Source organism: Pleurodeles waltl, chromosome 2_2 (assembly GCF_031143425.1).
Source record: "Pleurodeles waltl isolate 20211129_DDA chromosome 2_2, aPleWal1.hap1.20221129, whole genome shotgun sequence".
Taxonomy (NCBI): domain Eukaryota; kingdom Metazoa; phylum Chordata; class Amphibia; order Caudata; family Salamandridae; genus Pleurodeles; species Pleurodeles waltl.
The window spans coordinates 664,165,542-664,178,604 of record NC_090439.1 but is presented as its reverse complement, the minus strand read 5'-3'; the positions used below and the strand labels follow the sequence as shown (position 1 = coordinate 664,178,604).

Sequence of the window (13,063 nt, the reverse complement as noted above, 5' to 3'; positions counted from 1 at the left end):
CAAGATTGGAAGCAGTTCTGTGTGGGCTTGACATCACCCTTGCATCCACGTACAACGCACCTGCTGCGGATGTTTAGTTTAAATCACTGGAACCTGGTGGTTTATCCTATAACTTTACTCTGTCATCACACATCTCTCAAAGATTTAACGTTTCTCTTTTACCAAGCTGTTTGGGTTAAGTTTTAAGTTCTAGATTCAAGAGTTGTTTGGTTCATAGTTGGCATTTTCCTGTTGCCGTTCTATAATTTGACTGTATCTTTAGCAGCTTCTTTTTTGTCCAAACAAAGGGAGTAGCAGCAACACAGATTTGGACCTGACCTTCAAGCAGGAACTCCTGTTATTGTGCTCAGATGCAATTGCTAATGGATTTATGCTGTGATTTTCATAATTTGCTACTTAAGGCATGTCCTTCAACTATAAACATTTTTAACTCTTGAAGGATCATGACGAAAGCCAGCCACGTCATCCTAGTAGCCACTGGCCAAGGTTTCGTCTCACTTAAACAAATAGCTTAACAAGTGAACAACCTACTCCCTCCATTGCTGGCCACCCTACACCACGTGATAAGGACTGTGCACATAGTAATGTAAGAATAATAGCAACTACCCTACAACACTACAATACGTTACAAGAATCAAAATGACTCAAGAGAAATCACCACCAACAAAACGTGTGACCCTAGACAAAACCTGTCTATTTTACCTAAGAAGTAGCCCACCAATTGCCATTGCCCAGGCTACAGGTAAACAGCCAAGCCAGCAGGTACTTTATTTGGTCTGCCCCATTAAAAAGGTGCAGCATGTAATATAGATGTATTTTGTTCTATTGCCACATTATAAGAGCAGGGGACCATCACACCAACTTAATTCTGTGTGAGCACTCCAAAACAGTACATCAGCTGCTAACAACATTACACACAACGAGATGGCATTTTTTTTTTTTCCTTTACAAATCCCTGCATATCAAAGGAAGTGAGAGGAGTATACATTGTCTCCAGTTTGGCTGATGTACGCATGTTTAAGTGCCTGCCTATGAATCCTTCAAATACCTTATGATTGTGAAAGATATCTGATTGAGTCTTCTAGTTGCAGATTCCTTACTTTAAAATTGCCCCTAGGCATCAGTCTGGATCTGGAGATTTTTCTTCAAACACCCCTGCAAGTAGTCAGTTAGTTATTGGCGTCATGATCGCCCTCTGTCAGTGTCGAGCCCATACTTATTGGCAACACGGAGCCGGAGTGGCGTTGCTCGACACTGATTCCGACTTCAGCAGGGACCTTGCTCCATAGGTTGGATCCTGACCCTTATTCTTATGAGCATGCCTTCAGTGAGAGTATTGAGGGGTCACTGGACCCTTTAGAATACCAGCTTGAAGACCTTAAAGAAGGGGCTCAGAAACTGGGTGAAGCCAGCGGTCTGGACACTTCCCCAGATGTTGGCATGCTTTCTTCCCCTACAGTGGCTACGGAGGAGAGGGCGTCTTATTCAGTGGTGGTGCGGAGAGCGGCCAAGGTCTTGGGCCTCCAGCTGCCTTTGGTGGCTGTCAGGACTAACCTACTGACTGAGGTGCTTCAGCCTGGGGCTTCCACGTCCGAACCCCTTTTCCCCTTCAGTGAAGCCCTCACTGATGTCCTGCTGGGGACCTGGTCCAAACCCAGCACAGGGGCTCCTGTGAACAGGACAGTAGCCCATCGCCATAGGCCAGTGCCTAACGACCCGGTGTTCCTGACCCAACACCCTACACCTGAGAGTTTGGTTATCCAAGCCTCAACATCCCATGGCGTGTTCCCTTCTTCACCCCCAGATAGGGAATCCAAGAGGCTGGATCATCTCTGGAAGAAGTTGTGTTTTTTTCTCCAGCCTGGCATGGCGGTCCTTGAACACTGCATGCCTTTTGGGCTTTTACACCCATATTTTATGGGGCACGTTTGCATAAGCGCTGCCACAGGTCCGCGCCATTCTCTCCCAAGCTGTTTCTGATGGGAGAGATGCAGCTAAATTCACAATACGTTGTGGGATGGATACGACCGACTCTCTAAGCAGATCGGTTGCATCAACGGTGCCCTTGAGGTGCCACGCTTGATTGAGAACATCTGACTTTTTAGGAGATTCTTCAGAGACAAAGCACACTGCACTCAAGCGCTTTAAGGAATCCCAGGCTACGGCCCGGTCCCAAGGCCTCACTTCTGCCTCTTGCCCCCTCAGTCTGCTTTTTGTCCTTTTCATGGTTAGGGAGGGGGTGCCCAGCCACGTCCATTCCCTACCAGTCACCGTGGCACACATGCTGCCCAGCCTCTGACTGGCCGGGGACACTAGATCCAGCGTCCGTTTGGATCAGGGAGCCAGCAGTCTAGCAAGCTCATTGGCCCCTCGCCCCCAAACCCCCCCCCCCCCCTTCCTCTACAGCTGCAGCCTCCAAATCTTCCTAGTCTAGCACCTCCTCACCAGGAACCTATCAGAGGCAGGATTCGCCTTCACCTGCCCTGATGGCACACCATCACGTCAGATAGGTGGGTTTTGCAAATAGTCTGAAGGGGCTACTACCTGCCCTTTGGGACTACCCCTCCATCCATGCCACTATCCCATGATCACATGATGACTGATCATTTAGCACTTCTTGGTGAGGAGGTTATGGCTCACTTGGCCAAGGGAGCCATACAGAGGGTCCTTGCTCCAGAAGTAGGTCATGGTTGCTATTCCTGCTTCTCTCTGTTACCCAGAAAGGACAAGTGCCTCTGCCCTATCCTAGACCTTCGGTCCCTCAATCTCTTCCTCAGGAAGGAGAAGTTCAAAATGCTGACCTTGGCTCAGGTTTTGTCTGCCCTGGAACTAAGTGACTGGATGGTAGCGTTGGAATTGCAGGACGCTTATTATCCCATCCCTGTCCGTCCGGCCCACAGACGCTGCTTGCTGTTCACGGTAGGCTACAAGCACTTTCAGTTCACTGTGCTACCCTATGGCCTCACCACTGCCCCTCGGGTGTTCACCAAAGTGATGGTGGTGGTCACAGCTTATCTGTGCAGATCAGGGGTTTCAGTCTTCGCCTACCTCGACGACTGGCTGTTAAAGGCGGGCTTGCTTCAGGCTGCTGTCTCAAACCACCAGACTACGGCGGACCGCCTGCAGTCGCTCAAGTTAACTATAAACATACCGAAGTCACACCTGACTCCCTCTCAGACGCTCCCTTTCATCAGAGCTGTTCTGGACACAGTGCTGTTTCAGACCTATCCTCCCAAGCAAGCAAGCAGACTACGATACCGATGTTTTGGCCTCTGTCCTGGATTTCGGTGAGAATAACTCAAAGGCTGCTGGGTCTCATGGCCTCCTTCATCCTGCTGGTCACTCATGGCAGATGGCATATGCAGGCTCTGCAGTGGGACCTAACGTTCCAGTGTGCGCAGCATCAGGGGAATCTCTCTGACATGGTCCAGGTCTCTGAGGGACCTGCGCAAGACCTGCAGTGATGGCTAGTGAACCGCGATTGGGTCACAGGCAGGCGTCCCTCCACCAAAATGGTATGCTCCTGTCGATGGAACAAATTTGTGGGATGGTGTACAGACATGTTTATTGACCCCCCTCTCTGTCCCTCTTTCTGAGGTTCTTCTGTTTTTCTTTCTCTAGCCCAGCTGGGCTCTGCTCTAGGCACCCTCAAGGGTTATTTGTCTGCCTTCTCGGCTTTCCTGAGATTACCTGACCAACCCTCTTTGTTCAAATCTCGTATAGTAAGCTGATTCCTAAAGGGTCTTACCCAAATGTTTCCTCCTTCTCCGTTCATATGCCTCAGTGGGACTTGAACTTAGTTCTTACTTTCTTGATGTGTGCTCTCTTCTAGCTACTTCATAACTGCCCACTTTGGGTTCTTCTTCGCAGAGTGTGTGAGCTGCTGGCCCTTTCTTCAAAGCCACCTTTCATTTCCATCCATCCTGACAATGTGGTGCTTCGTACCAGGGCTTCCTTTTTAGCTAAAATAGTCATGTACATTCATGTAAGGCAGTCCATCACCTTGACTAATTTTACGCGCCCCCCACATCCTTCTAAGGAAGTGGAGAGACTCCACCCCCTGGACCCAAAAAGAGCATTGGTGTTCTATCTTAAGAGTTCCCGGTGGACGATCAACTCTTTGTGGGTATGTGGGTGCGAAGACAGGTCAGGCAGTGTAGAAGAGGATGTTCTCCAGATGGGTTGTTCTCTGCTCTAAAATGTGCAACACATTGGCTAAGAAGCAACCCCTGGAGGATATGTGTGCTCACTCCACTAGAGCAACAGCTGCAGCCACTCTGTTAGCACGCGAAGTTCCAGTCCTGGACATCTGCAGGCAGCAATGTGGGTGTCATTGCACACATTTTCCAAACATTACTGCCTGGACAGTCGGGTACGAAGGGATGGGTACTTTGCCTGTTCGGTCCTGCAGGACTTCCTAGTATGATCTTGGTTTGCAGACCCTCCTCTGGGGATGGTATTGCTTGGGTATCTGTTCTGAGTTAAGGAATCTGCAACTAGAAGTCTCCATCTGATGAACAAGTTCCTTATCTTCCATAACGAATTAGATGGTAAAAACATATTCTAGTTGCAGATTCCTTACCGACCGACCCATCCTCCCTGCTCTGCGAACTGATTTCTAGGTACATGGATTTCCCTTTCAGGGCCCTAGTTCTGGCCAACCGGAGGCAGTGTTCTTCATGACTCCTTGCTTCTGGTGTGGAAAATCATGAATGAAACTGATGTCAGCCTGCTGGGGTGGTGACCCGCAATTTTAAAGGTGGCGACCACAACACCAGCGACTGACGCTGAGTCGACCGATGCCACCTGATGGCATGAAGGGGTACTGCTCAAAGAAAAATCTACTGATCCAGACTGACGCCTGGGGGAATTCTTAGGTAAGGAATCTGCAACTAGAATATATCTCTACCACATAATTTGTTACCTAAGATAAGTAACTTGTTCATATAGTAAGCCAGAAGACTCCTTTATAGACCCAAGAAAATACATACTTCTACTCAGACGTTATTGTGAACCTCACACAAGACATCTCCCTCTCCATCTCCAAGAGGACATTCCTCATGAATCATATGAATATATGGACTTATGCTCCATTCTGGCCAGACACCTAAGAAATCATTAAAAAGATATACAACCTAGGCTTCAGCCAACTAGTGAATCAGTCTGTTCACTGTTGAAGTCATAGTCTTGACCTCCTGTTCTCCTTGATTCTAAAAATGGAAACATTTGAACATGCACCACTAGGGTGGGCGGACTACCAACAATGGCAGAGGTGTGGAGTGGAAACAAGTCACAAGATTGTCTATATGTCTGGGTAAAGGTGCAGTACTGTTTTTGTTGTTCTCGGATCAATTACATTCATTTCTGTTTAAAGTGAAGTATAGATTGCATAAAATAAATAACCATGGTTTAAAAGTAAATGTTTTCATATTTTTAATCACTTAAACATATTCTCACCCGCCTTCACGAAAATACTCCCACTTCAAAAACGTGGCAGGATTTATGAGTGCATGATGACTGACAGGGTAAGTTAAGGTAGAGGAAAGGAGAGGAGAAACTGGCGTGCCTAGTTTACTCAGTTCACTTGCCAATGTTCTCTTCAGTCCCCTTTTGGTAACTTATTCAAAGGGAACTTAGCCACTTCACTTCGGTTATTTGACTCAATAGTCTTGATAACCATGAGATTCTTGGTAACTTCTTTTTTCTGTGTATATCCATGTAATGCTATATATGTAAAGTATTTCTCATGTAAAAAAACAACTTTACAATTTTTTGCCTCGTACTTCCTCAATTAGCGATTCCTTAAAATTGCGACCCTGTTTAGAGAGTCGCAAATTGCTCTCTCACTGTGTTTTTCCAAGACCGAGCTGTTCCCCCGCTTTACCATAAGTATTCTCAGCCTGGGACATGTTATCATTACTACTCCCCTATGTTATGTGCCTGTTCTCAGTGAGAAAGAGTGAAAACACGTTGCACAATCTGTGGGCGGAAAAATACCTTTGTCACCAATATGACTGTGTGTGAAGCTAAGCTGAGCACCAAAATGGAGTCAGTGGTCAAGATGGAGCTGGTGGTTAAATACAGATAGCATTGCAGTTCCACAGATCATGTCTGAGATACTCCTGTTGCAATTCAAATGTTCTCTGTAAAGCGAAGCACTGCTCCAAGAAGGTAGTTTTGCACTATTCTAAATGTTAAAAAATAAACTGTATGTGGTATCAACTATCATGTAATTGTATATCTGGCTGTTTGTCCCAGAATAAGCTATTAACGCATTTCTACAGAGACCATTGATACTTGGGATCCGCAAATTAACCCCACAGTATCTGTAACATACATTTATAAACCACTGCAAGAGAGACTAAAATGGTTAGGCCGAGGTCAGACTTTCAGTCTCTTCTAGGTGCATTATATTTTTTTCTGTATGTCCCTTATTTCAACACCCACTTTTAGTGGGCACCCACAGAGGAATCCTTTAACACTTTCATAACCTGAAATTGTGATATGTACAAGATACGCATGTTTTTTATGGTTTACACTTTTATTCCAAATGGAAATTTTTTGATGCTCACTGTCTTCCCTGTTTTGGGTTTATGAATACTGTTCTTTCTGTCAAAGGTAGCAGCATAATATTGCCTACCATGTTACTTTAAACATGTTAATTGTTGCAGTGAACATATAGAATATAGTTGGTGTTAGGTAGACTGAAAATACACCATTTTCTAAAAATGATTTTTTTTTTCTTAAAAGTATAGAGGATCCCGATCATGAAATAGCAATGCTTACACAAATTCTGGAATTCGGACAGACGCCGAAACAGCTTTTTTCAAAACCTCATCCTCAAAGAATAACACACAAATTGAGAAGTATGTCTCGGTCATCCAGCCAAAGTGCATCCTTCATTGAATATCCTGGTGAGTGTGTACAGTATCTGATTATCTTCATTATAAACATGTCTCTTGTACACAGTAATTCAGAATCTACTTACTTTGCAGACAGCAGGCCTAGCGTTTGTGAAATGGTTGCTTTGCATTATTTTACATCCAGTCACATTTTCACTTAGTGCAAGGTTGTGTGGGATGATCTGTTTTCCATTGTAATAGTTTACCAATCTTCCCATAGTAAGACTTTGTTGTAAGATCCCTCAGAATGTTTTACTGGATCTACAGACATTGGGGGGGTTCTACTTGTTAATTATTTTTTATTTAGTTTTGGTTATTTAATTAAAAAAAAGGATGCCTATCTTTGAAGGTGGGTAGAGCAATGTACATCACAAATTGCAGATGGAGAGTAAAAGACAAATTCTTTCAGTACAGCAGTCTGATATAAGACTGTTTTAATCTATAGTGAGGTATGGAGAAGTGGCTGGCGTACACAGTTGGAACGCTACAGTATACACTTTAAAATGTGAACATCTTTAAACTATAGTTAGTAGAATGATGACTGCAAAGTTTCCAGAATCAGTGCAAACATCTGCTAACAATGGGTGTGGAGGGGTACTTGAAGGGCCTAGTAGACAAAATGAAATGTTTATAGGTTCCCTAAAAGGCAGGGATGTTTGCTGAGTCAAGATAAGATGCAAATTCTCCAAATGCTACACTGTTATGCTTCCTCATATCCTTGCAAATGTCTTTGGCTACTATGAATTGGCTGCAGACTCTCCTTGCTCCAGGGTGGCTCAGTCTCAGTCCCTCGAGTTTTTGTTCATCGCATATCATATTTAGCTTTTCCTCAAGTCCACTTTATTTGTCCATACACGGCACAGCATCAGCTTTTTAAGTGTTCTAGGCTTCGTCCTAGTCTTGAAGGGACCATCAGCTTTCAAAGTTTTGCTCTAATCAGCCACCTCTCTGTGCTGGTCTTGAAGAGTCTTCTGATGTACAGAAGAACTCAATTAAATGGCTCTAAAGGTCAGTTTATGGAGGCCCTAGCAGCAAGCCAAGGTCAATCGAAAGATGTGCTGAATTTAAAATTTGTAATTCTAGCCAATTAGTGCAAGCCATATCCTCACATTTTTTACCGATACTGGAGAGGCAAGGACAGTCACCACTATTAGCCTTCCAAATAGGAAATCCAAGAAGCTGGGTATCTTTGGAAAGCGAATCATCTCTTACACCAGATTGCCATTGTGGATGGTGAACACCGCATGTCTTTTGGACCAGTACAGTCATGTCTTGTGTGATTCAGTTGTGCAGCTGATGCCCACGTTTCCCGAACAGAGTCGAGCCATTCTGAACCAGACATTCGCTGACAGCAAGGATGCAACAAAGTTCTGAATTGGTCACCACTGACTGGCTAGGGAGGGCCATATCCACTACAACGGCTTTCCAACACCACACTTAGGTGAGGTCTACTGGATTTTCAAGGATGCCCAATCTCCTTTCATAGATATGCCTTTTGATGGCGTCCACCTATTTAGCGATAAGGCTGATACAGCACTCAAGTGCCTCAAGGGCAGTCGGATCACCACCAGATTTGTGGACCTTTCCTTGAGTTCTCTGGTACAGCAACGGTTTGTTCACCCCTTCCATGGCCACATCTGGGGCTCCCTTGAGCATCCTCATTACCACTCTTACCCCTCAGTCCAGCTAGCTTCACAGTCCTTTTGTGGCCAGCAACGCAAATCCCAGAGAGGTCATGGAACCCACTCCAAGCATGCTGTCCTGCCCCCACCTCGCCTGCTGCTTCAGCCTCCAAACCTCTTTAATGGGTACTCAACACAACACACCCATCCCGTTGGTGGGAGGATCAAGCACCACCTGCCCCAGTGGCAAGCGATAGCCTCGGAAAAGTGTGTGCTCCAAATCCTGCCGCGGGGTTATGCCCTTCCATTTCTGCAAAGCCAGCCTGCCTTTCCACCGACCTCAGAACTGCAGGCAGAGGCCCATTGCTTTTTGCTCCTTAAGGAAATGCAGGCTTTGCTGGCCATGGGAGCCATTGAGAGTGTGCCAACATCAGAAGTAGGACATGGTTGTTATTCCTGCTACTTTCTGGTGCAGAAAAAGGAGGGAGGCCTCTGCCCTATCCTACTCTGTTCTTTGGATGCCGTTCTACAGAAAGAGAAATGCTGGAAGCTCACCTTGGGTCAGGTTCTGTCTGCCCTGTAACCTGGAGACTGGATGGTGGCGCTGGACCTTCATGACACGTATTTCCACATTCCAGTCCTGCAGGCCCAAAGGCATTATTTATGGCTCACAGTAGCCCATGAGTATTTCCAGTTTGCTGTGCTCCCCTTGGGCCTCACCAGTGCCCTTTAAATGTTCACAAAAGGTATGGCGGTGGTTGCAGCACACCTGCAGCGGTCAGGGGTCTTAGTCTTTCCCTACCTCGATGACTGTCTGTTGAAGGATGGCTCACCCCAATAATTTGTCACTCATCTTTAGACTACGACACACCTTCTGCACTCACTGGGGTTCACTATCAACATGCTGAAGTGACACCTGACTCCTTTTTAGAATTTCCCCCTTAATCTGAGCCATTCTGGACACAGTGCAGTTCCGCACCTATCCTCCGGAGCTGAGAGTACAGGACATTCAGGCTATGATTCTGAAGTTACAGCCTAATTTCTGGATTTCGGTGAGACTGGCTCTTAGGCTGCTTTGCCCAGTGTCCTCATGCATCTTGCTAGTGAAGTGTACTTGATTACATATGCAGGCTACGCTAGGAGACCTGAAGTCCCAGTTGACGCAGCACCTAGGAAATCTCCACGACCTGGTCCAGATATCAGAGGAACTGCAAAAGATATGGAGTGGTGGATGATTAAATGTAATTGGATCAGGGGCAGAACCTTCTCCCTTCTCCATCCTGAGCCATCAATAGTGACCAATGCACCACTTCTGGGTTGGGTGACCACCTGGGGAAGGTGGAGATCAGAGGACTCTGGTCTTCATCAGAATCTCAGCTTCATATCAGTTTTATGGAGCTGGGGCTATCCACTTGGAATTGAAGGCCTTCCTTCCACTCATCCAGGGAAAGGGTAATTCAGGTGTTCACGGACAACACCACCTCTATGTAGTATAAGAACCAGCAGGGTGGAGTGGGGTTGTGGACCCTGTGCCAGGAGGCCCTGCCCCTCTGGACTTGGCTGGAGCACCAGGATATTGTCCTGATCGTGCAGCACCTTGCGGGATCTCTGAGTGCCAAGGCAGACAAACTCACCCATTGATGCCTTGCGGATCCTGTCTGGAGTAGGTCCAGCCAAAAACTAAGGGGAGGTGAAGGAGGTTCTGAAGCATACTGTGAGTATCATTGACCTTTAATATTCACAAAATAAAGGTACACCACTTTGCAGTAATATGTTACATGCCTTTTTTGTTAGCCTTGTGGAGGTCTCAATCAAATTACAGATTAAAATATGACATGTAATAGCCTAAGACAGTTTATGATATTGAAAAATAACTGTTAACATTTACTTTGGTGTTTCTGTTTCTCGTAATGCCTTCTAGCATTCATGTGTTTATTTCCTCCAGAAGTGTTTGGCTCTCAGCGAAAAGTTTGCCACCAATTTCTCCCATTTTCTTGTTCCTAATGCAGACAAACACATTACGTCAACTTGTTTAAAATTAGCAATTGTAAACGGACAGAAATTCTTTTATGGCTAGTCAGTTCTGCTGCTCCTACATTTATTGTAGACTTCGTTCTAGACTTCTGTGCCCAATGTTTCTCTTTGATCCACGGATCATCTGAATGTTTGGCTTAAAATGCCATGTAAAGGGTTGGATGGCCAGATAAATTCCCCCTTTATCAGCAGCACTTGTTCTTTCCTTACAATTCCGCTTTGGTTCATAAAACATTTGTGTGCTGCAAGTCACAGTTACAACCTGAATGCTTTTTGTCAGTTGAACAAAAGGCCGTGAAATGCAGGTATTGGCATTAGGGCTTCCTGTATTATTTTACCCTCTTTCATTGTTTAATGTGTGAGCTTGAGGATGTACAATTAACAAGTATAATGCATAAAGCTAGCATCGGTGTTGATATGATACCTCATGCAATATAACTTAGCTGCATACAGGTTCAGTCTTTGAGAACTGTCAGTTACAAGGATTCTCATAAATAGGATCCTCATGACCGGTTTTCTTCTTCTGTAAACCTTGTCTGGCAGTGCTTTCATCCTCCCAACTCCATGTTGAACTTTAATGATGTGCCCATGTTTGATTTACCAAGCCAACCCTCGCAGCCCTATGCCGGACACACTGTACTCCTGACCTCATAATTTGCAAATCTTGGTGTCCTAGGATTTGAAACAATACATTGCCAAATCACTGGCTAAAAAGGCAGTTGTTCAGGTGGAAAAAGGTGTGCAGAGCAGTAGAATACTTTGGATCAAAAATGGACGCAGGTGCTGGAAAAAACACACTTTTTTTAACATAATAAAAAAGAAAACTGTTCCAGATGATTACCTTTGAACACATCTAAGCACTTCCCATCATGGTTATTTGTGCAAAATCTGGAAAGAGAGAAGAGCATATAATTAATGTACTATGAACCTGCTGAGCAGATGTGTAACCAATCAGCTGAAAATGAGGTATGGCAGGAGGTCGAGTAGACTGTTAATCTGTCGATCAAATCTAGTAACAAGCATTTGCAATACCAAAAGGTCTGGCTTTAAAGAAATATTGGCTTAGACCGCCAGGCTGCGGTGGCGGTCTCACTGTTGAAGGGTCAGCCAAAGTGAAGACCTCCAAATTAAGAGTTTGGCGGTTTGGCCAAAGCCGAACCTCCGATACTCCGCCCGTCCCGCCACTTTTCCGTGGTCTGTCGGGCTGGAGGTGAGTACCTACAGCACAGCGGATGCTGTAATACTGCTAGCGGTATTACAATGCGGGAGACTGCCAGCATTTTCTGGTGGTCGCACCGCCAGAAAAAGCTGGCTTTCTTGCATCCTGGTGACAGGAATAAGCATTCCTGTCACCAGGATACTCACACAAACTTCCACATACCAGCACACATGCACTCACACGCTTCTACACACAAACAAACTCACCCCCACGCATTCACGTCACACACCCCCATTCACACTAACATACAGATACAAACCGCACTCATGCACGCATTCACTCCCCCAGCACATACATACATTCACACCCCCCTACACCGCATACACGCCTTCACCCGCTCTCCCCGTCCACTGACACACATGCACCCGCTCTCCCCGTTCACTCACTCAAACACGCACCCCCCTCCCCATCCACTTACATACAAATGGACACGCACTCACCTTTCATCCACTCAGTCCCACTCACCCCCTCCACACTCACATACCCCCATCTACAAACACTCACTCCCTCCTCCCGCATTCACGACATACACACAAACGCGCACACCCACGCCTTTCGGACAATCCACTTACCTCGTTCGTCGAGGAAGTTGTCCGGGAGGGGCCGGGTTCCGGCGCTTCCACTGCTGGTAGCGCCCCGCCATCAGGACACTGCCACGCGTTATTACAGGTCATAATACGGTGGGCGGAGTCTTGTTGGCGTGGCAGTGCTGTCAATGGAACTGCCTCTTCACTGCCAACAGCGAGCGCGACTGGTGTCGGAATTCCACCCGATTTTGGGCAGAATTCCAAAATCAGTCATAATAGGGCGGTCTTAAGACAGCCAGCACTGGCAGTCTTTCGGCACGCATGGCTTCGGTGGTCTTACGAAAAGATGTGAAGCATTACTAGTAAATAGTATGGGAATGGATAAGTATTTGTGTGGAAGCAAAGAATTTTAGAATAGTATTTATTAAGGTTAAAAGGTCAGATGACTCTTAAACTTTCAAGACAGATCTAAACATCCTTGTAGGTTAATGACTGCTCAACTCCCATCTGTGTTGCTGCCAGAGAATAACACTAAAGTTTCTAGTTATCTAAGACACTTTAATAGCTTTGCAGTGTAATGTGTGTGCACCTAAAAGTTCAATGTCACACAGCTGGATAAATAAAGAATTATCACAGTTTGTGAAAGCACACAACCTTTGCCTCTCAAAACATGTACTCCTGACTCCCAACATGTGGACGGTGCCAAAGCCTATTTCCAGTGTTCCTCATATAATTGTTTGGTGACATCTGTGCTGTCAA

At 45.8% G+C, this 13,063-nt stretch overlaps 1 protein-coding gene across 2 annotated transcripts in view; it reads left to right on the top strand.

Moving 5' to 3' along the window:
- Positions 1–13,063, top strand: part of NSMAF (neutral sphingomyelinase activation associated factor) — a 665,048-nt gene that overhangs the window by 506,786 nt on the left and 145,199 nt on the right. For both annotated transcript variants that reach the window (XM_069220229.1, XM_069220228.1), the window contains exon 21: positions 6,751–6,914. In XM_069220229.1, the coding sequence (XP_069076330.1) occupies positions 6,751–6,914 (164 nt within the window). The remainder of the gene's footprint in view (positions 1–6,750; positions 6,915–13,063) is intronic.